The sequence below is a fragment of the Carcharhinus amblyrhynchos genome, chromosome 8, assembly GCF_965287045.1.
Source record: "Carcharhinus amblyrhynchos chromosome 8, sCarAmb.v2.hapA, whole genome shotgun sequence".
NCBI classification, from domain to species: domain Eukaryota; kingdom Metazoa; phylum Chordata; class Chondrichthyes; order Carcharhiniformes; family Carcharhinidae; genus Carcharhinus; species Carcharhinus amblyrhynchos.
Genome location: NC_137331.1, coordinates 37120303 through 37148127, shown reverse-complemented (window position 1 = coordinate 37148127; position 27825 = coordinate 37120303). Strand labels below are relative to the sequence as shown.

At 43.6% G+C, this 27825-nt stretch overlaps 1 protein-coding gene across 2 annotated transcripts in view; it reads left to right on the top strand.

The window, feature by feature from the left end:
• nfatc1 (nuclear factor of activated T cells 1) overlaps positions 1-27825 on the top strand; it is a 292641-nt gene that overhangs the window by 120941 nt on the left and 143875 nt on the right. For both annotated transcript variants that reach the window (XM_080193896.1, XM_080193895.1), the window contains exons 7-8: positions 729-784; positions 6116-6248. In XM_080193896.1, the coding sequence (XP_080050022.1) occupies positions 729-784; positions 6116-6248 (189 nt within the window). The remainder of the gene's footprint in view (positions 1-728; positions 785-6115; positions 6249-27825) is intronic.

Sequence of the window (27825 nt, the reverse complement as noted above, 5' to 3'; positions counted from 1 at the left end):
TTCCTCTGTAGAACAAATCACTTTGATTTCTGACGAGTACCTGGTCTTGATGTTCTGATTACTGGACCAGAGGAAGTGGCCATTTGCACTCGCCCAAGTTTAGAACAAAGTGATTACTTTGTTTCTGAAATAAGTCAAGACTGTTTGCGAAAAACAGCTATGAAGTCTCTGTGTAAAATCATATCAAGACCAGAGATGGTAGGGACAATTAAGATACATCATGTATTTGAAATAAACCCAATTTCGGGGAAAAGATGCTTACTACATAACAGTTTTTAACAGCATAAGATTTATTCTGAAGGCCATACAACAAAATAGATCTATAATCTTATGCATGGTAAACTGAAAAATCTTTAGTCGCTCCTAAGGCATGGTGGTTAGCACTGCTGCCTCACAGCGCTAGAACCCGGGTTCGATTCCTGGTTTGGGTAGTTGTTTGTGCAGGGTTTGCACATTCTCCCTGTGTCTGGATAGATTTTCTCCAGGAGCTCTGGTTTCTTCCCACAGCAACATGCTGGTTAGGTGCATTGGCCATGCTAAATTCTCCCTTAGTGTACCTGAACAGGTACTGGAATGTGGTGACTAGGGGATTTTCACAGTAACTTCATTGCAGTGTTAATGTAAGCCTACAATAATAAAACGACTTTAAAAACTATTCTACCCATGAAGTCACTTGGATAGACTATTAAATGAAAATAAGCTCACCACTGATTTATTTTTCTCTCCAGATGGGCATCATGTGTGGGAGACAGAAGCAAAGACTGATAAGGAATTCTTTAAACCTGTAAGTTTACCTAACCAATTGTTCATACTCCGATATGTGTGTTGAATTGTAAAGGATGAATGCTTATTATAACACAATAGGTATTCAAGAGGCTTTGTTGTCTTCTTTTTTAAACAAAATTAAACACGTCAAGACTTTAAAATAAGAGGTAGACACAGATATTAATTAAAAGCTAATAGACTGAAAAGGAAATTGGCCAAAACTGCTATACGGTGGACTAAGACACTATATGAAAAGGATAAGGATAATGTCCTTTAGAGAAGAAAATCTGCTGTCCTTACTTGAAGTGGCTTATGTGTCACTCCAGAGCCGCAGCAATGTGGTTGATTCTCAAATGCCCTCAGGCAATTAGGGAGGGGCATTAAATGCTGGCAGCCAATAACGCCTGTGTCCCATGAATGAATTAAAAAAAAGTTGATTTGGGAATCTTGCACTGTAGGATTGGGGTGAGAGCTTAGGGTTAGGGTGAGAGCTTAGGGTTGATTTGTTAGCCCAGAACTGTAAGAATGCTAAGGATCACAGACACCATGGCCAGAGTTCTCCAACGTCGCCTCGCAACTGGGATTCTCTGGACTCACTGCGGTGAACAGTGATTTGGCTGAACGCCAAATTCTCCATTCTCGCTGGCAGTGAGATCAGAGAATTCTGGCCTACGGAAACAACATGGTTATTAATGACATCTTTAGGCGAGGTTAAAAAAAAGCACCCCTTCTGCTTTCACTGTTCACAAGTAGAAGTTTCCTGAACAATGAGTGTGTGAGGGATCAGTGTCAGACTGTCCGATATAGCCTCCAATAGCCTGGGAACACTGTGTTTGAATCCTGCTATGAGCTACCTTGACTTTAAATTGCTGGCTCCAACTTTGCTGGCCGATTAAAGGGATTTAATCTGAAAGATGCACAATAGTTGATACCAACTTCACACTAGGTTTACACCAGATTCATTACCCCTAATCAGGTGCAAAGTTATGCTCATGTGAAAGTACATCTGCAGTGTAGATGTCATGCTAGGCATAAAATTCAACATCAAGTGTATTCAGAATTTTAATCCAGACTAATGTGCCACTTGGGCAGCACGGTGGCACAGTGGCTAGCACTGCTGCCTCACAGCACCTGGGTTCCCGGCTTGGGTTACTATCTGTAACGTTTGCACGCTATCCCATTGTCTGCGTGGGTTTCCTTCGGGGCTCCGGTTTCCTCTCACAGTCCAAAAGATGTGCCAGTTAGGTGGATTGGCCATGCTAAATTGTCCCTTGGTGTCCCATGATGCATAGTTTAGAGGGATTAGCAGGTAAATACATGAAGTTGCGGGATAGGGTCTAGGTGTGTTCATTGTTGGTGTAGACTCATTGGGCCGAATGGCCTTCCTCACACTGTAGTGATTCTATTTGACAGCAACATGGCAAATTGCATGCACCTGACGTGCTCGTAGCCACATGTATGTGCACTGTCATGTCTGAAAGCTCCAACATCACATAGTCTGTGTGAGAATAATTTGATTATAATGTTAGGTTCATAAAAATGTTAGGATGCTAGTCTTGAAATACTTAAAGGCAGTCTGAGGCCACTGAAAGAAAGAATAAGACCACTTAAGGGAAGACCTTTTAGCACACATGCTGATTAAACCAATCCTATTAATTCATAGCGAGAAGATTTGAGTATAGGAATAAAGATGTTTTATTGCAACTTTACAGAGCATTGATGAGGTCACACCTGCAGTATTGGTCTCCTTATTTGAGGAAGAATGACCTTGCTATAGAGAGAGTGCAGCGAAGGTTTACCAGGCAGATTCCCGGGATGGCAATTTTGTCATATGAAGAGAGACTAGGTAGGTTGTGATTAGATTCATTGGAGTTTAGAAAAGTGAGAGGGAATCCCATAGAAACTTCTAAATTCTAAAATTCTATTAGGATTAAACAGGGTAGATTCAGAAAGAATGTTCCCAATGCCGGGGAAATCGAAAACTAGGGGTCATAGCTAGAGGAAAAGGGGTAAACATTTTTGGACTGAGCTGAGGAGAAATTTCTTCACCCAGAGAGTGGTGAATCTATGGAATTCCCTACCACAGAAAGTAGATGAGGCCAAAACATTGTGTGATTTCAAGAAAAAAATAGATATCGTTCTTGCGGCTAAAGGGATGAAAGGATATGGAGGGAAGGGGGGATCAGGACATTGAATTTGATGATCAATCATGATCAAAATGGGCACAGTTAGAAGTCTCACAAGACCAGGTTAAAGTCCTGCAGGTTTATTTGCAATCATGAGCTTTTGGAGCACTGTTCCTTCATCAGGTCTCTCACAAGCCAGGTTACAGTCCAACAGGTTTATTTAGAATCACAGGTTTTGAAATATACCTGCTAGACTTTAACCTGGTGTTGTGAGACTTCTAACTGTGCCCACCCCAGTCCAACACCAGCATCTCCACATCATGATCAAAATGAATGGTGGAGCAGGCTCAAAGGGCTGAATGGCCTACTCCTGCTTCTATTTTCCATGTTACTATATTTAATAAAATAGAAATCCTCAGAGACATCACAGTGTTACAGAAGGTGGAGGAGAGGAGAGAAATTCGATATCAACTTAGGGGCAGACTAATATGCAAGTAACCTCATGTGGGGTCAATTTAAAAATTAGGGACTTTTGAAGGGGTGTGGCAGCAGGAACCATCATAACTTTGGATAAAATCCAAATACTGCTGATGCTGGAAATCGGAAATTAAAACAAAAAGTGCTTGAAATACCCAACAAGTTTGGCAGCATCTGTGGAGAGAGAGAGAGAGAGAGATTTAATGTCTTCGAGTCCTGAGTTCTGAAGAAGAGTCATAGTTGACTCGAAAATCCTGCATAATAGGTTGGGTACATTTAAACCTTAACAAAAGCAATTCATGTCGCATTTGTATTTACGTAACAGAAGCAATTTTGTTAGACTATCTCTTGAATCCTAGTGATTAAGAGCAAACGATTAGCTTTTGGAAGCATGAGATATGCTCCGAAATGCTTCAACATTGTAGAGTTAATGATCTGTGCTAATTGCAACATAAAAAGCCGTCATTACCATCTATGCTATTCTTGTGTTTAAAGCATCAACAAGGGTCTTGCTGTATTCGTAGCATCAGGTAACCGCAGCTATCTTTGATGTCTATTTGAATGGAAGAATATCGAAGATTGTCAACTTCATGCCAAATAAGTCAATGATTATCTTTAGCATCTACAACACATTTGGGACAGAATATCAGCCACTCCACCACCTTTCCTTCTAACTGCCTCCCCTCACTGCTGTTTGGTGGCATGGTGGTACGGTGGTCAGCATTGCTGCCTCACAGTGCCAGAGACCCGGGATCGATTCCTGGCTTGGGTCACTGTCTGTGTGGAGTTTGCATGTTCTCCCCGTGTCTGTATGGGTGCTCTGGTTTTTTCCCACACTCCAAAGACATGTTGGTTAAGTTAATAGGTCACGCTAAATTGCCCCTTAATGTCAGAGGGACTAGCAGGGTAAATACATGACATTCTAGGGAGGGGGCCAATTGTTGTCGGTGCAGACTTAGTGGGCTGAATGGCCTCTTCCTCCACTTATGGGGATTCTGTAATTCTATTCTTTGAATCCCCATCCATCCCACATGCACCATCTTTTGAGGAGCCAATGGTGATCTTCAGGGTGTGGAATTATAGAATCCCTCTAATGCAGAACGGCCCATTGATCCTACACCGAACACAATCCCACCCAGGTCCTATTCCTGTAACCCCACATATTTACCCTGCTAATCCTCCTGACACTAAAAACATGGCCAATCAATCTAACCTGTGCATCTTTGGGAGGAAACTGGAGCATCTGGAGGAAACCCACACAGATAAGGGGAGAATGTGCAAACTCCATATGGACAATGACCCGAAGCCAGAATTGAACCCAAGCCCCTGGCGCTGTGAGGCAGCAGCGCTAACCACTGGGCTCCCATGCCGCCTGAATAATCCGAAGAATGTAAAATTATATTTCACCAGTTTGAGAATTTGAACTTAAAAAAAATTGGGAACTAAGATTTTTAAGAAAAATGACCATGAAGCGATCAGAGTTTTATAAAAACACAACCAGAAACCTGCCATCCTCAGCTTTGGTTATATATGACTCCAGTCCCACAACGATGTGGTTAACATTTAATTTCTCTCTAGTGAAGCCTAACAAGCTTCTCAGTTGTATCAAGCCTTTCAAGCTAATGACAGATGTGCAATAAATTTCTGGAGAACTTGTAAATATGGATACCAGATAAACAAAGGATGAGTCTCTAAAATATGCTATGTCCCTGAGAGCCAGTCAGTGAAGGAGGAAACCAGAGCCAATCTTTAATTGGTATAGATATGTTCACAGGGTGGATCACTGTGAGTGGCATGGTGGCACAGTGGTTAGCACTTCTGCCTCACAGCGCCAGGGACCCGGGTTTGATTCCCAGCTTGGGAATTTTGTGCGGAGTCTGCACGTTTTCCCCATATCTGCATTGGTTTCCTCCGGGTGCTCCGGTTTCCTCCCACAGTCCAAAGATGTGCGGGTTAGGTGGATTGGCCATGCTAAATTGCCCCTTCGTGTAAGGGGGACTCGCAAGGTAAATGCATGGGGTTATGGGGATAGGGCCTGGGTGGGATTGTGGTTGGTGCAGTCTTGATGGGCTGAATGGCCTTTTTCTGCACTGTAGGATTCTATGATGACAGGTATATACCTCCTAGCCTGACTCACACTCCGTGACTGTAAGAGCTTCTTTATATGTGTTCAGTAACCCAGCAATCATTGCTCCCTGCCTTTACATATTTAACTTCAGTTGATATAACTTGCAGTACTCACAGTCTAGGCTTGCACATGAAGAGTGATGATACTGGACAATAAATAATACTGAGAATCCCTGCAGTGCAGAAGGAGACCACTCAGCCCATCGAGTGTATACCACTGGTGGAATAGAACTCCATTAAGAATCAAAACCTTCAGAAAATTCAAGGGAAAAAGATTGATGTCTATATCTCATTGTATTAGAAAGGGCCTTATACTACCGTGCATGCAACTTGTGCAGCTATGGGCTAAAGATATGTTTCTATGGAGCTTCAACATATCCATAGGCTGTTAAACTGATTGCTACTCAAATTGTTGGTCTGAATTCTCCAATATTGTTCGCGCTGCCACTGCTGCCAGCAAGAATGGAGAATTTGACGCTCAGTCATGGAAGAGGTCAGAGAATCTCGGCCGTTGAGTTTTCGTGTCACAATCACTTGATTAAAACATATGCAGAAACATTTCATTTCTGTATTTGATATTACACCGCGTGAGTCCATGTCGTTTATTTCTTCTGCCGCAGAATTCGCTCATTGTGGAAATTCCGCCTTATCGCAACCAACGCATCACCAGCCCTGTTCAAGTTTATTTCTATGTCTGCAATGGGAAACGGAAGAGGAGTCAAAGCCAGCGCTTCTCATACCTACCTGCTAATGGTAACTATGCATGTTAAAATGATTACTATAGCCAAAAGGCGCACAGTTCAAAGCCAACATACCTATGCCCAAAGTGGGCACTTCAGCATTTGTCAGAATCATAACTAGTTTGTGATTAATTGCACAGTAAGTTAAAAAAAAATTGAAGAAGTATTTAACAGTTCAGGTCATCAGAAAGTATGCTAGCTTTGTTTTTGAAAACCACAAACTCGGAACTTATCAATAATACTGAGAGGTTGTGAAATGAAATTCTGACACGTGGAATGATTTTTACTGAGCACTTGTGGTTTGTGCAATTAAGTAGAGATGCTCTGATATTAAAAGGCAGAATCTTTCTGTCCCGTCCGCCATGGGAGTTGTAATTGGGGGCGGGTGCTATGCAAAGGTCCGTTGACCTCGGGTGAGATTCTCCAGTTTTGGGGTGAAAACGGCTAGAAAATCGCGATTGAGTTTAAACTGGAAGCTTTCATGTCCTTAGCTAGTTTGTCATGAAGCAATAAAATTAGGATTTGTATTTTGCTAAGGATTTTTTTTTTAAAAATCGTGCTTCTTATATTTAGAGTGATTAAAGGGAACAATGGAAAGGAATATTAATTATATCGACGTAATACAGACAAAATTAATCTTTGCTCATATGTGTTACGTTTTACGTAAATGTTCAGTCGCAGAGCGAGGTGCACTTCTCAATTTTAAATTATAACACACATGAAAGTATCAGAGGCTTCGGTCAGTGGGAAGCATGTTTAGAATAATCTACAGTACATCTGATCTTTGATTAAAAAAAGAAAATGACACGATATGGAAGGTGATGTTGCAAGATGGGTGACGTGTATAACCATGTGACAGAGGATTTGTGGTTACCGCTGTGTACTTAATATAGTTCCGACTTGTGGTTTTGAAGATGCTTCCAGTGAAGCAACGCTGGTCACAGGACTGCGATATCTCTCTATACATAATGTCTGGAACAGCTTCATGACTGACTGTATTTGCAGCATGAGCAGGAATGCCTATTAACTAATTTAGGAATGATTGTTGTTTGGATGATGTAATATTGACTTTGAGTGCGAGAGCAAAATCTTTATAAACTTCTTTCACGGGTCTGTTTGTTCCTTACTGGGCGGGATCACACTGGTGATTAGCTTCCTCAGTGTTGATCAAATGCAATAACAGTATCCTTATACACGAATAGAACACATGTTGAACCCTCGAGCTCATTCTTACGGAATATAAATATTTAAGATGCTATTGTGGTTATGTAGCAGCAATCAGTCTCCGATTGGACCAGAGAGACCTCTTTACATATTGATACACACATGCGTAGAACTTTTCATCCGTTGACTGAAATGTATAAATATTTACAGAGACTACGTGGCAGCGCTCTGTAAGCACTTCAGTTATTTGGAGGAAAGGTTTAACATTTGACTCAGGAGATCTGAGGAGCTCTTGAGCACTTTATAAACCTGATACGACACTCCTTTGGCTTTCCACTCCACTGATATGAAAGCCAAGTTCTTTTCTTACTCTACCACGGGATGTGGACATCGCTGGCTAGGTCAGCAATTTTTGCCCGAACTTAATTGGCTCTTGAGAAGATGGGAGTGAACCACCTTAGAATCCCTGCAGTACAGAAGAAGGCCATTCGGCCCATCAAGTCTGTACCGCCCACAATCCCACCCAGGCCCTATTCCCATGACCCCACACATTTACCCTGCTAATCTCCCTGACACAGGGGTCAATTTAGCATGGCCAATCAACGTAATATATACATCTTTGGAGCATGGGAGGAAACCCACGTAGACACAGGGAAAATGTGAAAACTCCACACAGACTTTGACCTGAGGCCAGAATTGAACTGGGTCCCTGGCATTGTGAGGCAGCAGTGCTAACCACTGTGCCACCGTGTCTTCTTGAACCAATGCAGTCCATCTGGTGTTGTCACACCTACGTTGCTATTCCAAATGGCGTGCCAGGATTTTGATCTACTGATAGTGGAGGAGCAGCGAGTGATAGATTTCCCAGTGTGGCTTAGTGGGGAATTTGTAAGTAGTAGCGTTCCCATGCATCTGCTGCCCTTGTTCTATTGTGTGATAGAGGCTGTACCTTTGGAAGTTGTTGTTAAAGGAACCTTGGTGAGTTGCTGCACAGCATCTCATAGATAGTAACTGCTGTCACTGTGAATTGATGATGGGGTGAATGAATATTTAAGTTGGTGGATGGGGTACTGATTAAGCAGCAACTTCACCTGATGGTATCACACCTCTTGAGTGTTGTTGGAGCCATCCAACCAGGCAAATGGGAAATATTCCATCACACCCCTGACTCGTACCTTGTAGATGGTGGATAGGCTTTGGGGAGTCAGGAGGTGAGTTACTCACCCCTGAATTCCCAGGCTTTAACCTGATCTTGGAGCCACAGTTCTTGTATGGCTGGTCCAGTTCAGTTTATGCTCATTGGTAGCCCTGGGACGATGGAGGATTCAGCGATGGTAACACCATTAAATGTCATGGGTGATGGTCATTGCTCAGTACTTGTGTGATGTGAGTTTTAATTGCCACTCATTAGCCATGACTGAGTGTTGTCCAGGTCCTGCTGCAGATGGTATCTGAGGAGTCGCAAATGGTGCTGAGCATGATGCAGTCATCAGCAAACAACTTCTGAATTTGTGAAGGAAAGAAGGTCATAGATGAAGCAGGTGAAGATAGTTGGGCCTACCCTGAAGAACTCCCACAGTGATGCCTTGAACCTGAGATGATCAGTTACTAACAGCCACTACCATCTTCATTTTTGCTAGATATGACTTTAATCTGTGGAGAGCTTTCCCCCTCATTCCCATTGATTGTGGTTTTGCTCGGGCTCCTTAATGACACATTCTGTCAAATGCTGCCTTGACATTAAGGGCAGTCACTCTCAGCTGACTGCTTTTCCATGTTTCGATCGAGGCTGAAATGGTGTCAGGTGCTGAGTCTACATCCTGCACAGTACTTTGCACTATATATTACATTCAAGTTATAGCACTGAAGTAGACCATTCCAGCACAAAGGAAGATGGCAGTGCTAAGAGGCTGTGCCGAGGAGCAATGCTAGGCAGTGCTAGAGTACTACCAATGCATGTTCCTCTCCCCCTGGGGGCTGAAGTCGATACTTTATTTTATGCTGCAGCTTCAGCACATATCCTCTGGGGAGAATATTGGAATACTGGAAATGGCAATAGATTGGTAATCTGGAAGACCAGAATAATTTCCTGAGGGCATGGGTTCAAATCCCAGTGTGGCAACTGGTGGAATTTAATTTTAAATTAAAAAAAAGATTTAAAATAAAAAAAAATCTGGAATTGAAAGCTAGTCACAATAATGGTGACCATGAAATAAACATTGATTGTCGTAAAAACCCATCTGGTTCACTAATATTCACTTAGGTTGATTGGCCATGCTAAAAATTGCCCCTTAGTGTCCTGAAATGTGTAGGTTAGAGGGATTAGTGGGTAAATGTGTAGGGATATGGGGGTAGGGCCTGGGTGGGATTGTGGTCGGTGCAGACTCAATGGGCCAGATGGCCTCCTTCTGCACTGTAGGGTTTCTATGATTCTATGATAATATCCTTTAGGGAAGAAAATCTGCTGTCCTTACCTAGTCTGGCCTACATGTGATTCCAGATCCACAGTAATGTGGTTGACACTTAACTGCCCTCTGAAATGCCCTGGCAATCTGTTGAGTCCAAGGTCAATTAGGAATGGACTTCAAATGCTGGCTTTTCCAGTGATGCCTACACCCCATAAAAAGAATAAAGGGTCTGCACGTGGCACACTGGTTAGCATTGCTGCTCCACAGCACCAGGGACCTGGGTCAATTCCGATCTTAGGTGACAGTCTGTGTGGAGTTTGCACGTTCTCCCCGTGTCTGCATGGGTTTCCTCCGGGAGCTCCAGTTTCCTCCCACACTCCAAAGATGTGTGGGTTAGGTAGATTGGTCATGCTAAATTGCCCCTTAGTGTCAGAGGGATTAGCAAGGTAAATATGGAAACATAGTACAGTACAGCACAGTACAGGTCCTTCGGACCTCGATGTTGTGCCGAGCTATGTCCAAACCCAAGATCAGGCTATCCCACCCACTATCATTCAGGTGTGCTCCATGTGCCTATCCAATAACCGCTTCAAAGTTCCTAAAGTGTCTGACTCCACTATCACAACAGGCAGTACGTTCCACACCCCAACTACTCTCTGAGTAAAGAATCTACCTCGGACATCCCTCCTATATCTCCCACCATGAACCTTAAAGTTATGCCCCTAGTAACAGCTACACCCACCCGAGGAAGTAGTCTCTGCACGTCCACTCTATTTATCCCCCTCATCATCTTATAAACCTCTATTACATCGCCTCTCATCCTCCTCCGCTCTAAAGAGAAAAGCCCCAGCTCCCTCAACCTTTCATCATAAGACCTACCTTCCAAACCAGGCAGTATCCTGGTAAATCTCCTCTGCACTCTCGCCAATGCTTCCACATCCTTCTTATAGTGAGGTGACCAGAACTGCACACAATATTCCAAATGTGGTTTCACCAAGGTCCTGTATAGTTGCAGCATAACCCATGGCTCTTAAACTCAAACCCCCCTGCTAATAAATGCTATATTAACACGCTATAAGCCTCCTTCGTGGCTCTATCCACTTGAGTGGCAACCTTTAGAGATATGTGGATATGAACCCCAAGATGTCTCTGTTTCTCCACATTCCACAGAACCCTGCCATTGACCCTATAATCCGCATTCAAGGGTTACAGGGATGGGGCCTGGGTGGCATTGCTGTTGGAGCAGGCTAGGTAGGCCGAATGGCCTCTTTCTGCACTGTAAGGATTCTATGATTCTATGAAAACATGATAGTTTACATTCCTTTGAGTATTACAATAGTTTTAATATAGATGTGCCCATAGATTAAGCAGATAGAGGCAATAGCATAGTTTATCGGCTTGTCTAGAACACTGTAAGAAGTCTCACAACACCAGGTTAAAGTCCAACAGGTTTATTTGGTAGCAAATGCCACTAGCTAGTGGTGTTTGCTACCAAATAAACCTATTGGACTTTAACCTGGTGTTGTGAGACTTCTTACTGTGTTTACCCCAATCCAATGCCGGCATCTCCACATCATGCCTAGAACACTGCCAGAAGGGTAGGGAATTGACTCTTCAATCCACCGAATTCAGAGCCCGTTGTATGGTGAATGATTTCAGCCAGCTGCCCATTTTCAGTCAGTTAACTTGCTTGAGAGGTAAACAGAGTGGCCATGGCAGGTGGTATGTGGGTGCTGCCTTGCCAAGTTTTGTTTGAAAAGAATGATTGATTGCATGGTATTTCCTGTGCCTTTTCTTAAAAAAAAATTGAATATGCTTTTTAAAATTTAAACATCCTTCCTCATTCTGATCTTGCACCCCAGCTGGTTTATCTGATGCAAATGGTGGCAAGGTAGGCTGGCTGTCATTTATTTTATTTTTCATTTGCATGCCACAGTGATGTTCCGTGGATAAGATGTCAGGTGTGCAGGCGGACACATAGGGCTGGACATTCATTTACAGGTGGGGTGGCGGTGGCATGATGTCTTATGTTTGGGGAATTGGACAAACAGGATTGAATTGAATGCCTGGGCCTGGTTCGCAGCCTTTGCCTGTGTGTTCTGGCCAGGCTAACAGTCAGGGTGCCTGACTGTGAGATTGGGAATTGCAGCCAATGAGGGTGATGGAAGCAGAGCTGAACATGATTTAATCTGGAAATTGGATGGAGGGGAATAAACTTGATTTGATTTATTATTGTCACATGCATTAGTATACAGTGAAAAGTGTTGTTTCTTGCGCGCTATACAGACAAAGCATACCGTTCATAGAGAAGAAAAGGAGACAGTGCAGAATGTAATGTTACGGTCATTTGATTTTACTTATTTAATATTATCACATGTGTTAGTATACAGTGAAAGTAAGTAGTCTCACAACACCAGGTTAAAGTCCAACAGGTTTATTTGGTAGCATGAGCTTTCGGAGCGTTGCTCCTTCATCAGGTGAGTGCCTTCCTTGTGTGCTATACAGACAAGGCATACTGTACATTAGGAAGGAAAGGAGAGAGTACAGAATGTAGTGTTACAGTCATAGCTAGGGTGTAGAGAAAGATCAACTTAATGTGAAGTAGGTCAATTCAGAAGTCGGCAGGGAAGAAGCTGTTTTTGAGTTGGTTGGTACATGATCTCAGATTTTTGTATCTTTCTCCCGATGGAACAAGGTGGAAGAGAGTATGTCCAGGTTGATTATGCTGGCTGCTTTTCTGAGGCAACGGGAAGTGTAGATGGAGTCAATAGATGGGTGGTTGGTTTGCATGATGGACTGGGCTACCTTCACAACCCTTTTTAGTTTCTTATGGCCTTGGGCAGAGCAGAAGCGATACCAAGCTGTGACACAACCAGAAAGAATGTTTTCTATGATGCATCTGTAAAAGTTGATGAGTGCCGTAGTGAGCATGCCGAATTTCCTTAGCCTGTTGAGAGGCAATGCTGGAAGAACAAGATCAAACAGTCTTTCACCATCAATGACTGGATAGTCATCTGATGGATGGAGGTCACATGATCCTCATCAAACCCGCTGTGATTTTCAGTCTATTGATTCATACAAAGTGGAGGGTTCTATAAAACATATGCAATCTACACCAATAGATTACCACCCAAATAAAACAAAAAACTTACTCCAATTTGTGCTTTAGCCAACGTGCTGCTATTCTTGGGCAGAGATGAGGCACATTTGTTGCTTCCACAATTTTAAGTGACAACAGCACTGATGTTAACACAAACATTAGATTTTATTTTTGTTTTCTAACATGTGCCTCTTATAAGATGGATTGTAGGTGAGGCGATGGCCTAGTGGCATTATTGCTAAGACTATTAATTCAGAAACTCATCTAATGTTCTAGGTACCCGGGTTCAAATCCCATCACCACAGATGGTGGAATTTGAATTCAGGTAAAAAAGTAAATGGAATTAGGAATCTATTGATAACCATGAAACCATTGTCAATTGTCGGAAAAACCCATCTGGTTCACTAATGTCCTTTAGGGAAGGAAATCTGCTGTCCTTAACTGGTCTGGCCTACCTGTGATTCCAGAGCCACAGCAACATGGTTGACTCTCAACTGCTCTCCAAGGACACCTAGGGATGAGCAATAAATGCTGGCCCAGCCAGCGATGCCCATGTCCCACAAATGAATTAAGAAAAAGTGTATTTTGACAGCAGCCAGCTACTGATGCATTGAAAGTAAACAGCTGTTACTTCTTCAGTATCGCTGTTGCTATTTCCCCGCGCTGCAGAGAATGAGAAAACATCTACCCAGACACCTTGGAATGGGCACAACTTCAGAGTGAACTAAATATACATTTGAGTTTCCATTGGGTCAGCGCTGGAAAAATGTTTTAAAACTTACTCATCGCTTGGCCACTAAGACATCTTTTTGTTGGGGGAAAAAAATTGTAAACTTCTTAATTAACTTTTCATTCGCCAGAAAAACAGTGTTATTTGAACTTTAATAGGAGGATAAGAATTCTGAGTGAAATACAGTCTTGGAACTGCAGAACTTTACGGCTAAGAAGATCATTCTGCCTGTGCCGAATTTACAAGATCCATCCAGAATTAATCCCACTTCCTGCAGCCTTGAAGCCAAAACATTGTGTGATTTCAGCAAGGAATTAGGCATAGCTCTTGGGGCTAAAGGGATCAAGGGATATGGGGGATCAGGGTTTTGAATTCGATGATCAGCCATGATCGAAATGAATGGCGGAGCAGGCTGGAAGGGCCAAATGGCCTCCTCCTGCTTTTATTTCCTATGTTAAGGCCTTGTGGCTCCATCTTCCTCCGCTCCAAATATTTATCCAATTTTTTTCCCCTTAAAAATCTCTGCCTCGAAGATTCCTTTTGGCAAAACATTTCATGGTCTAACAGCCCTCTGCATGAAAAATAAATTCTCCCAGCCTTGCCTTTGTGAGGATTTGATTTGATTTATTATTGTCACATGTACAGTGAAAAGTATTGTTTCTTGCGAGCTATACAGACAAAACATACCGTTCATAGCATACATAAGGGAGAAGGAAAGGAGAGGGTGCAGAATGTAGTGTTACAGTCATAGCTAGAATGTAGAAAAAGATCATCTTAGTGCAAGGTAAGTCCATTTAAAAGTCTGATGGCAGTAGGGAGAAAGCTGTTCTTGAGTCGGTTGGTACGTGACCTCAGACATTTGTATCTTTCTCCTGGCGGAAGAAAGTGAAAGTGAGAATGTCCAGGGTGCGTGGGGTCCTTGATTATGCTGGCTGCTTTTCTGAGACAGCGGGACAGGTGGTGTTAATGGATGGGAGGCTGATTTATGTGATGGATTGGGCTGCATTCACAGCCCTTTGTAATTTCTTGCGGTCTTGGACAGAGCAGGAGCCATACCAAGCTGTGATACGCCTGGAAAGGATGTATCAATGGGGCATCTGTAAAAATTGGTGAGTGTCATACCAGTATAATATCACTTGTGGTTCAGTAGGTAGTGCGCTCCTGCTCTTGAGCACTAGGTTCAAATCCCACTCAATTTGATTTGATTTATTATTATCATGTATACTGGGACACAATGAAAAATATTGCTTTTTGCATGCTGTACAGGCAAAGCATACCATTCATAGAGTACATAAGGGAGAAGGAAAGGAGAGGGTGCAGAATGTAGTGTTAGAGTCAATAGCTAGGGTGTCGCGAAAGATCAACTTAAATAGAACATTATTAGAGAGTTTAAAAGAATTGCAGTTTTAAATGCATAGAACGAAAGTGAAGGATAGAATTAGAGGGTATGCTGGGGACAGCTCGCAAGAAATTGCCATGCTCCAGCCACATCTTGAAACATTTCAAATTGTTATGGCATCCACAACCAAAAGGGAAATAACCTTTCCTGAATCACTCTTACAAAACTATTCATAATTTTATAACCATGAACAGATGAGGGCTGGCTATTTCTGGCCCAGTCACTGGTGGGAGTCATCACAGGTGGGTTAGGAAAATTTGGAAAGCCAAAGTCAGAACGGCCCTTCAAATCTCCCAGTCTTGCCCACAACAAAACCACTGGTACCCAGGTCAGAAAATTCTGCCCGTATAGTCATTGCTGCTGCAGTAAAGAAAGGTCAAAGGAGGGGGAGAATTCTCCCGTCCCGCCTGCCATGGGAATCATAGCAGGCAGGGGGCGGATCACACAAAAGTCCAATGACTTTGAGCAGGATTCTCCAGTTTTGGGGCGAGCGTGGCCGGAGAATCCCACCCCAAATGTCTAACGCTTCGACCTCAGCTGCAGTATTGTATCTAATCTTCACCCCCTGCAGGCAAGAAAGGATTTCAATGTTTTGTATTTTGCCCCTTTAAGAGAATGGGTTAGGTGACCTGGGACTCAGCTCCAACTTGGATGGAGCTTGCCTAGTCTGTCTGGCGCTGACTGTGGTAGGATAAAGATGTGTTAATAAACTGCTCCAGTTAGCTTACTATCTCTGACCTCATGGTCTTTTAATTAGACTCATTGGCAGGCCTCAAACATAACAGTCTAGGCTTTGAGGGAGATACAGAGATTTACTGGAATGATGCCAGGGATAAGAGGCCTCAGTTATGTGGAGAGACAATTGTTCTCCTTAGAATAGAGAAGGTTCAATGAAAATTTAATGGAGGTGTTCAAAATTGGTGTTGCTGCAGTAAATCGGGAGAAACTACTTCCAGAGACAGGACGGTTAATAACCAGTGAACAATAGGTAAGAGTTTATTTTTTACACAGTGAGTTGCCAGAAAGGGTAATGGAGGGAGATTTAGTGGTAACTTTCAAAGAGGAATTGGATATATGCTTGAAAAGACAATAAAAGTGCAGGGCTCTGGAGAAAGAGCAGGGCAATGTAATCGATTAGATAGATCTTTCAAAGAGCAGGCATCAGCATGTGAGCTGAATACTTCCTATGTCGTATCTGTCTGTGGTCTTAAACCTGTCTTTTCCCTATCCCTAGTGCCAGTCTAGTAAATGGACAATGACTGCAATGACATTAATATTCCTTCTGTAAGTGGAGGGGAAGGAGAACAGAACTGCACAAAGTGCTCTGTGGCATAACCACTGTTATGTGCACTTTTTTAATTGCTTCTTTACCGTTCTACTCTACATCCCTATTTATGACTAATACAATGTCAGCCTTTATTTTGCTAAAGGCTTTATCTGTTTATCACATTTGTACTTATAGGGAATTCTGTATTCAAACATCACAATCCCTCTGTTTGTCTACCCCAGGGTACCTTTCCACTGATATTCTTGTCTCTCACCCCAAATCTATTGCCTCGTATATCCGTCTTAAACTTTGTCTCCCATCTGTCTGCCCATTCTGTTCATCTACGTATGTCATATACTGAAAGTCCATTATAATCTCCATAGTATGTACCGGCCCCAACTCTTCTGCTGTCTGCTCTTATAATTCAGGTCAGAAAAACTCCAAAGTGTTTTATGAAGTCTGCCTGGATCATAAATATTGCACATTGAATTTGGCTAGGGTGAGCGTGAGATATTTCACTTCAGGTATGATTCAACTGACCCACTAAGAGGCTTTTATCAAACAAAGTTTGGTTAAGAATACAGTTAACATGTGTAGAAAGAAAATTAGCAATAACTTTTACCAATTTACATACAGGAAAAACGACCATAATATTGAATAATCTTTAATGAATATAGGAAATGTTCCAATCAAATTAATCCCATAAACAAAACCCTTTCTGCAGATTTAACACAGCAAAGGCTAATGCTCATGTGACACTGGAATATAGTCCTTTGGTTGGATGCTGCAGTTTTCTTGAGACACACACAGACAAGCTTGGAGTCAGAACTGCTTCACAAAACACCAGTGAGATTCTCGTCAAGCCAGCCACCAACAGCAGAGTTTCTACTCCAGGAAGGCTGAACCTTGCTTCCAGCTATTGGCAGAATTTCCAAAACCAGAGGGAGAGGGAGAGAAAAACACTTCTTCGCAGCTTGATTTCAATCTCCTTCTAAATTAAAACTGAAAGCAAGTCCCTGAAATCTTCTTGGGAGGAACAATTGACTTTGACTTGTCCCTCAATCTTGATTTGATTTGCTTTAGTATTGTCACATGTATTAGCATACAGTGAAAATTATTGTTTCTTGCATGCTATACAAACAAATACCATTCATAGAGAAGGAAATGAGAGAGTGCAGAATGTAGTGTTACAGTCATAGCTAGGGTGTAGAGAAAATTCAACTCATTGAAAGGTAAATCTGTTCAAAAGTCTGAGGACAGAAGGAAAGAAGCTGTTCTTGAGTCGGTTGGTATGTAGCCTCAGACTTTATCTTTTTTCCAATGGAAGAAGGTGGAAAAGAGAATGTCCAGGGTGCATGGGGTCCTTAATTATGCTGGTTGCTTTGCCGAGGCATGGAAAGTATAGACAAAGTCAATGGATGGGAGGCTGGTTGCAGGGTCCTAAAAGATCCCAGAGTAAAAATAAACAAAACCCCATATAAACCATTGAAGCAACAATAAAAGGACTTCTCCAGACAGTCCTGCAACAATCAAAAGAACCGCAGCTGTTATGGCTGCAGAGAACATGACTTTAAAAAAAACATTTCTTAAAGATACTCTAACATCACTTGTAAATTTCAAATTTGTGATCCTCATGCATAAATTCAATTTTGTTTCCACTTGGATGGGCAAAATTGAAATTAGATGCACTCTGGGACCCTGGACTCTGGAAATTAGAGCCCGCTGGGACTCTTCCAGTCCCCCCTCTATAAGACCAGTCCTTGTTTACATTAATTCTTTATTTCCTGATCACTTATTCTTGCTGCTTTAACTTTGTATCATATATCTGAATTTTTCTAACCAGCTTCTTACATGACACCTTACTCAATACCTAATTAGCAACATTTAGGAGGCACCTGAATGGGTACATGAACAGGGAAGGAATAATGAGGGCAGAAGGATTTATTTACTTTATTTAGGACATCATGATCGGCACAGGCTTGGTGGGCTGAAGGGCCTGTTCCTGTGCTGTGCTTTTCTTTATTCTTTTGAACATCCATGTAGTTTATCTTCCTTCATATATCCAATTGACCACCTTTTTAAATATTCAGTCAAACACTGTTTTGCCTTCAACAAACCTATTCAAAGCACTCAATTCTGTCTTAAGTTATAGGTCCAAAGAGTTTTCCTGTCCGTAATTACTCGTATATGCTCCCCTCCCCACTGATACATTCTCCCATTTCACATTGCAATTAGCACTTTCAGAGAGCTTCTAAGATTGTGTGGTCAGAGCTTCTGTTGTCATATATCTCTTAGCAACCTGCAGTGTGTCATGACAGCCTTCTCCACCATCAAGCTCAGTTACAAGCAAATTCCTTCTCAACAGATCTCACAACAATGGTTCCATAGGTACATCATAGAAAGCATCCTTTCTGGTTGTATCACAGCTTGGTATGACTCCTGCTCTGACCAAGACTGCAAGAAACTACTAAGGGTTGTGCGTGTAGCCCAGTGCATCACACAAACCAGCTTCCCAGTCACACATACAGTGAAAAGTATTGTTTCTTGCACGCTACACAGAGTATAGTACAGAAGGAGTCATGGATGGGAGGCTTGTTTATGTGATGGGCTGGACTCCAGTCACAACCCTTCGAAGTTTCTTGCGGTCTTGGGCAGGGCAGGAACCATACCAAGCTGTGATACACCTGGAAAGGATGCTTTCCATAGTGCATCTGTAAACATTGGTGAGAGTTATGGTGGACATGGCAAATTTCAGTACAGAGCTGATATGAAATAATGGGCCATTGTGCCCTTCCTAGCTCAATAAATACCTTTGAGGGTGTGAGGAACCACAAACCCACATTGAAGAACCATAGGTTAGATCGCTCAGTGTACAGTGCATTCATATCTCAAAAGGTTTGATTCAGGGTCCTATGCACATCGTAGGATTGTAGTTACCATGCTGCAATTTAGCTTCTACCTGAAATAGGCAGGTGCCAGGGCAGCTCTTGAGGAGACACCTCCAGTAAGATTACAGACAAGAATAAGGATAACTTGCATTTCTTTAACGTGGCCAAACACCCCAAGGCACTTAGCAGGAATGTTATCAACGAAAGGAGCCAGGGTGAGATACTAGCACAGTGATTTGGTTAAAGAGATAGGGTATAAGGAGTGTCTTAAAAGTGTTGGGAGGCAGGAAGACTTACACAAAGAATTCCAGAGCTTAGGACCCAGACAATTGGAAGGAATAGTCACCAATGGTAGGTTTCGGGAATAAGCAGGAGGTCAACAGAGCAGGCAGAGAGTTCTCCAAGGTCTTGGAGCTGGACAAAATTCCATAAGCAGGAGTAAGACCACGGACCTTTAAAAATAATGCTGAGAATTTTAGATTTATGGCATTGCCAGACCAGATACCAATGTAGGTCAGTGAACACGGGTGCAATGGGGCGAAACAGGACTTGGCTCGAGTCGAAATACTAAGATATAAAGTTTTGGATGGTGGAAAATGGGAGATTAGCTAAGAGAGCACTGGAATAGGTGAATCTGGTGGATGAGGCTTTCTGTAGCTGATAGGCAGACACAATGAGTCATAGAGTCTGTAGAGGATTACAGCATGGAAACAGGCCCTTCGGCCCAACGTGTACATGCCACCCGCATGTGGCACATATCCCTCGATACCAACCTTACCCATGTAACTGCCAAGTTTGTTAATGACGCCACCATAATGGTCGGATGTCAAACAATGATGAGATGGAGTATAGGAAAGAGATAGAGAATCTGGTGACCTGGTGCAATGACAATAATCACTCCCTTAATGTCAATAAAACGAAGGAGATAATCATTGACTTTGGGAAGCATAATGAAGGATCGATCTAGATCAATAGGGGTGAAGTGAAAATAGTCGAGTGCTTCAAGTTTCTGGGTGCCCAGATCACCAACAACCTGTCCTGGTCTCCTGACTTTGATGCTATAGTTAAGAAAGTACACCAAGCCTGTACTTTCTCAGGAGTCTAAGGAAATTCAGCATGTCCACAATGACTCTCACCAGCTTTTACAGATGCACCACAGAAAGCATTCTTTCTGGTTCTATGACAGCTTGGCATGGCTCCTGCTCTGCCCAATATCACAAGAAACTATAAAGGGTTGTGAACAAAGCCCAGTCTCATCATGTAAACCAGCCTCCCAACCATTGACTCTGTCTACACTTGCTGCTGCTTCGGAAAAGCAGCCAGCATAATCATGCACCCCAGGCATTCTCTCTTCCGTCTTTCGTCAGGAAAAAGATACAAAAGTCTGAGGTCATAGTACCAGCTGACTAAAGAACAGCATTTTCCCTGCTGTCAGCAGACCTTTGAATGGACCTACCTTATATTAATTTGATCTTTCTCTGCATCCTAGCTATGACTGGAACACTACATTCTGCTCCCTCTCCTTTCCTTCCTTATGAACGGTATGCTTTGTTTGTACAGCGCACAAGAAACAATACTTTTCACTGTATACCAGTACATGTGACAGCAGTAAATCAAATCTATTTGTGATTTTTATCAATGACTTGGAAGAGGGGGCTGAAGGGTGGGTTAGTAAATTTGCTGATGACACCAAGATTGGTGGAGTAGTGGATGAGGTGGAGGGCTCTTGAAGGCTAAAAAGAGACATTGATAGAATGGAGAGCTGGGCCGAAAAGTGGCAGATGGAGTTTAACCCTGATAAATGCGAGGTGATTCATTTTGGTACGACAAACTTGAATGCAGATTACAGGGTCAACAGCAGGGTTCTGAGGAATGTGGAGGAGCAGAGAGATCTTGGGGTTCATATCCACAGATCTCTGAAGGTTGCCACTCAAGTAGATAGAGCCGTAAAGAAGGTTTATAGTGTGTTAGCGTTTATTAATAGGGGGTTGAGTTTAAGAGCCGTGGGGGCTATGCTACAACTCTACAGGACCTTGGTGAGACCACATTTGGAATATTGTGTGCAATTCTGGTCACCTCACTATAAGAAGGATGTGGAAGCATTGGAGAGAGTGCAGAGGCGATTTACCAGGATGCTGCCTGGTTTGGAGGGTAGATCTTATGAGGAAAGGTTGAGGGAGCTGTGGCTTTTCTCTTTAGAGCGGAGGAGGATGAGAGGTGACTTAATAGAAGTTTATAAGATGATGAGGGGGAATAGATAGAGTGGACATTCAGAAGCTATTTCCTTGGCTGGATGTACCTGTTACTAGGGTGCATAACTATACGGTTCATGGTGGAAGATATAGGAGGGATGTCCAAGGTAGATTCTTTACTCAGAGAGTGGTTGGGGTGTGGAATGCACTGCCTGCTGTGATAGTGGAGTTGGACACTTTAGACATTTTCAAGCGGTTATAGGATGGGCACATGGAGCGCACCAGAATGATAGGGAGTGGGATAGCTTGATCTTGGGTTCGGACAGACAACATCGAGCTCAGCACAACATCGAGGGCTGAAGAGCCTGTGCTGTGCTATACTGTTCTATGTTCTAAATCAAATCGAATTCCCATGGCAACATGTCCCTTAGTTTTCTTCCTAAGAGTTAGTCACCCCGTGTCAAGCATTAGCTTCACACTTTGGCCCCCAAAGGAATGCATTGACAAATTGGAAATCAGTTGTTTACACTATTTCCCTGTGGCTTCCAGCAAGCTCCAGACAGAAGCCCCACAGCCGAGTGTTTTCTCACTTTCCTTGCCTGATAGCTGTTGCTGATTAGAATTTTCTAATGATCAACATAATAAGTGGTAACCTTGTGAGGTAATTAGAAGTTGTTAGCTACAAAGCTCAATTAGCTCTCTTTTTGAAAAATAAAGCAAAAGTAATGAGGAAACTCTCTGAAATAAAACTGCTTCTGAAATTTAAAAAACGAAAATAGAACAGATCTTTGATCACAAGTAATTTCCACACTTGCATTTTTCTCTCACTCTGTTCCTTACACTCTTTCTTGCGCTCACTGTCATACTTGCACTTCCCTTTATCCGTTACACACACACACACACACACACAGAGTCACACTTTCACTCCTCTCACTTTGTTTTGCACACTTTCTTGCACACACTGGCCCGGTATTTTACGACCTCGCTCAAGCGAGGCTTGTAAAATCCCGCCCGAGGCCAAAGAAGAATTCCGTTCTGCAAGCTACCCCCACCCCGATTCAGGGGAGGGCACAGCAGTAACATTCCGGTTACTGTCACACTTGCTTTCCTCTCTGCTTCTCACACCCTTTGTCACACACACACACACACACACACCCCCCCCCCCCCCCCCCCCCCTGTTGGACTTGTACTCTTCTCTCTCACCTTTAAGCAGAAATTTTTCGATAAGGGAAAGAAACGCAACATAAACATGCAAATGAATGGAATGGTGCATTCTGGACATTAGACACATTCAAACTGGATAAATTCCAGTTGTTACTCTGGGTTCAAAGATCATAGCCAATCATTGACCTTGGGAAAGGCTGAGACCTTCAAGTTAGAGCCTTAAAAAGCCAGTCCAATTAATACATCATGATATTGTGAACTGTATAGGTTTTTGCAAAGTTATGTTTTACATGATTTGAACTTTTACTTTGGAAAATAGATGAATTAATTCTTGAGAAACAGGTGACAATACAAAATGTGCCAGAAATATTTTTGGGGGAGGGAAGGCAGTGAGAATTGTAGGGAGCCAATGGATGGGAGGCTGGTTTATGTGGTGGACTGGGCTACGTTCATGACCCTTTGTAGTTTCTTATGGTCCTGGGAAGCTCAAGAACCATACCAAGCTGTGATACGACCAGAAAGAATGCTTTCTATGGTGCATCTGTAAAAGTTGGTGAGAGTCTACAGTGAGTGACTACAGCAGATTCAGGGCAAACTTCTCCTATAGGAAAGCTGTAGTAATGGCCAAGCAATGTGAAAAGGATTGAGACCCTTAATCAGGTAGCCACCTCATTTTGTTCACTTCTTCTTTGATGAAATTGATAGCAGGTTCTTTGGTATCTAAGTGACCAAATTACAAGTTGAAAACTTAAGGTGGCATAGTGGCAGAGTGGTTAGAGAGCGCAGGATTTCTTTTCAGGACCTTTGCTTTATTTTACCAACCATACCACATCCATTGGCAACTGGGCTGGGCAACAGAGTGACTATTATCCCAAGATGTTTTCTTTTTAATTGTGCATCAATTTGTTTGGAAATATCCATGACTGACAAGTGACAAAAGCATACTTCTGAACAATTCTCTGCAATACGTGTTTGCAGAAAGAAAGAAAATCAATGAATGTTCTTGGAGAGGAGCAAGGCTTGAGAATTGGCCTCCTTGACTTACTGAGAAATCAAAAAATAATGATGTAGCCTGAGCTTGAAACAGAGGAGTGTTAGCCATTCATTGTGCATGATGGCACAATGGTCAGCATTGCTGCTTCATCGCGCCAAGGACCGGGGGTCGATTCCCGGTTTGGGTCACTGTCTGTGTGTAGTTTGCACATTCTCCCTGTGCCTGTGTGGGTTCCTCCGGGTGCTCTGGTTTTCTCCCACAGTCCAAAGATGTGTAGGTTAGGTAGATTGGCCATGCTAAATTGACTTTTAGGGGGTGATTTTACCATGGTGTTGCGCCCGTTTTCAGGCGCAAAAACTTGGTAAAGTCGGGCATGAGGAGAATAGCGCAATCTGCGCCTACATCTGTGCAGATGCCCAAGGTCCAAAAATGGCCACAATCGTGCCACGCCTGAAACGGGCGTGACGTCAATTTAAATGCATTTGCATTTAATGAGCTGGACGCCCAAACTTACCGGCACTTCCCCCTTTACCATCGTGTTCACTTGTCCAGATTTGGCGCAGAACAGACATGCTCGACGAAAGCCTGTTTCGGGCACTCCAGCTTCTGTAGAGGCAAGTTCAGAACTTCCAACAGCTCTCTGACTCAGATCAATGGTGATGGCAGTGAAGGTGGGCCAGATCATTCTCTGGTGGGGGAGGGGAGGAGGGAGGCCTGATCATTCTCTGGTGGGGAAGGGGAGGAGGGAGGCCCATTCATTCTCTGGTGGGGGAGGGGAGGAGGGAGGCCCGATCATTCTCTGGTGGGGAAGGGGAGGAGGGAGGCCCATTCATTCTCTGGTGGGGTGGGGAGGAGGGAGGCCCGTTCATTCTCTGGTTGGTGGGGGACGGGGGAGATGGTTCTCTGGCGGGAGGCAGAGAGGGTGCTGGGTTGGAGAAGGAGGGAGGCTAGATCATTCTCTGGTGGAGAGAGCAGCCGGGGGGAGCAGGGGCAGGAAGGTTTGCTGCCATTCTACAGACGATCGATGGGAGAAAAAGGGACAGGGGTTCACAATCAGTCTGGGTAGCAGGAGGGCGGGTGGATAAGGGGACAGTTATGTTGTGGCTGTGGGACGATACCTGTGGAGGCCAACAGTCCCAGGTCGCTTTATCCGCTTTTTGCAGTGCGGGAGCAAAGTGACAGGGGAGTGTTTTTCAATTTTTTTTACTGTGCATGTGCAGTTGAAGGCTCCGGTCAGAGCTGCAGTGTTTTGGGTGCAATAAGCTCCGCCCACAGCACAATTCAGACTCACAATTTTTTTTCAGGCTAAGTGCATTTGGGGGTGCCTAAGAACAGGTTTACAAGTTAGACCTGAATTATGCGCGGATTCAGCATTTAGAATCAAAATGGTAAAATCACCCCCTTAGTGTGCAAAGATGTGTAGGTTAGATGGATTAGCCATGGTGGATGTGCAGGGTTACAGGGATAGAGTGGTGGAGAGGGCCTTGGTAAGACACTCTGTCAGAGAGGAAGGGATTTTCCAGCTGCACTCGCCTCAAAACTGGAAAATCTGAGCCTGAGGTCAACAGACCTTTGCCTGGTGCACCCCCCCCCCCACCAACTCCCCACACCCCCCCCCCAACCAACCCCTCCCCCACTCCCCACCACCACCCCCCCAACCAACCCCTCCCCCACTCCCCACCACCACCCCCCCAACCAACCCCCCCCACTCCCCACCACCCCCCCCAACCAACCCCTCCCCCACTCCCCACCACCACCCCCCCCAACCAACCCCCCCCCACCAACTCCCCACCACCACTCCCCACCACCACCCTCCCATCCCGCCCCCGTGGGCGGGATGAGAACATTTCTCCCAAAGTCAGATCAGACTCGATGGGCCAGCTGGCCTCGCTCTGTACTGTTGGGATTCTGCGATTTGCATCCTATGATTCTTTTTTTTTAGTTGAAAGCTTAAAGTTTGTTTGTTAGTGCCACAAGTAAGCTTACATTAACACTGCGATGAAGTTACTTCGAAAACGCCCTAGTCGCCACACTCTGGCACCTGTTCAGGTACACTGAGGGAGAATTTAGCACGGCCAATGCACTTAGCCAGCATGTCTTTCAGACTGTGGGGGGAAACTGGAGCACCCAGAGGAAACCCACGCAGACACGGGAGAGATGGTGCAGACACCGCACAGACAGTGACCCAAGCTGGGAATTGAACCCAAGTCCCTGGTGCTGTGAAGCAGTAATACTAACCACTGTGCCGCCATGCCGCCCTATGATTTGCTATTGAAGCCCTGTTGAGCAGGAGACAGAAAACAATAGTTCAACTGGTTCATAAATAGAAGACCTTCTGAAAGGCGTTGTTAGGAGCGGTACATTTGGTGCTTTTAGCCATGTTTTTTATCCTCCAGTTCTGCAGTGGATGTCAGCTTCACCTTCAGTCAGATTGCTGCATCTTGATTCCATATAAATTATGTGGATCCTGTAGGTGAAGATTCAAATTGGTTGAATCACCTTAAATCTAAAAAAAGCTCGACAGTTCTTCATGTCATCTGGTCTATTGACTCACTCCTCTTGAGTTTGTTTCAGCGACTATAATACTGCTTTTAGCTGCCTCACAAAGGTGAATTCCATTGTCAATAATTAGAACATGTTTTTATTCAGAAAATGTCGCCGTACTCCCGTTCCCACAGAATAAGGTATTATAATAGAAAAGGCTGCGAAAAGTCAAGAGCCGAATTAAAACAAATGGCTCTTTGTAATTGATTCCAAATTTTAAAAATAGTAAAATAACGGCATGAATCACAGGAAACCAGAATTTCCTCATGATTGCAAAGAAGTTGCTTTTTTTAAGTAGGCTACGTTGAAAGTTAGGATTAATACACTGTTTGGATTTGAATCCCCGTGATGCTAAAATACCACAATTAGCTGAAATCATAGAGTTAGCACCTCTTGCTTTGAAAGAACACTTCAGTCCTATATATAGATTCAGTATTATAATTAAAGGCAAATTAGAAGGAGTGAACTTTCTCCGCAGTTTGTGATTATAAGGATTAAGTGGTGAGGGGGACTTGTGAAGAGAATGCACACACTATGGCTATCGTGGAGCGCCATGTGATCCGCTGCATTCCTAACGCAGCTACTGTTTGAAGCTGGCAAAGTATGGATTCCAGACGGGCAAGAGTGCCCTGTTTACACAGGCTGGCCGCAGCTCTGGATCGGAGAAATTTCTGCTCACACATCCTTATAAACCAACACAAAGTTTCTCTCGAGGTGATTAAAGCTTCCAGCATTTGGACAGGCAGCAAAACAAATTTTGTTTAGACATTGGAATGAACTCCAGGAAGAAATAAAAATTGTGCAATGTGAGGCAGGGAGGGGAAGAGGGTGGTCACTGTGGGGACTCTCAGTCACTTTTAAACCTGGCCTAAATTAAAACTGGAATTGTACTTCACAGAGTGTCAAATACAAAAATCCTACCATTTTTCTGGGATCTGGGCACACCCAGGCCCTTTCCCCTGCCGTATCATTGTAACCCCATGTATTTCCCATGGCTAATCCACCTAACCTACACATCTTGGGATACCAAGGGGCAACTTACCATGGCTAATCCATCTAACCGACACATCTTTGGACACTAAGGAATAATTTACTGTGGCTAATCCATTTAACCGACACATCTTTGGACACTAAGGGGCAATTTACCATGGCTAATCCATCTAACCGACACATCTTTGGATACTAAGGGGCAATTTACCATGGCTAATCCATCTAACCGACACAAATTTGGATACTAAGGGACAACTCACCATGGCTAATCCATCTTACCGACACATTTTTCAACACTAAGGGGTAATTTAGCAAGGCTAATCCACCTAACTCACGCATCTTTGGAGTGTGGGAGGAAACCGGAGCACCCGAAGGAAACCCACGCAGACAGGGGGAGAACACGCAAACTCCACACAGACAGTGACCTGAGGCCAGAATTGGGTCCATGTCCCTGGAGCTGTGAGGCAGCAGTACTAACCAGTGTGCCACCGTGCCGCCCAGTTGCACCACTGCTCTGATATATTTACAGGATGTGTAAAAGGCAGAATGATTTCATTGTCTTGTCATTCCAGTGCTTGAAGTGAGGTTATTTCCCGTTGGTTTTTTCAGCGTAAGTTTCAAAATGAATCCCCCACACTCTGCACTGCAGAGAGCCTCATCATGAATTACACTGAAAATCAGGGGGCAGGGCCTATTCCCACTGGAGAGGCCAGCAACATAGAACTGAGTGGATCACTGCACATGCGTTGA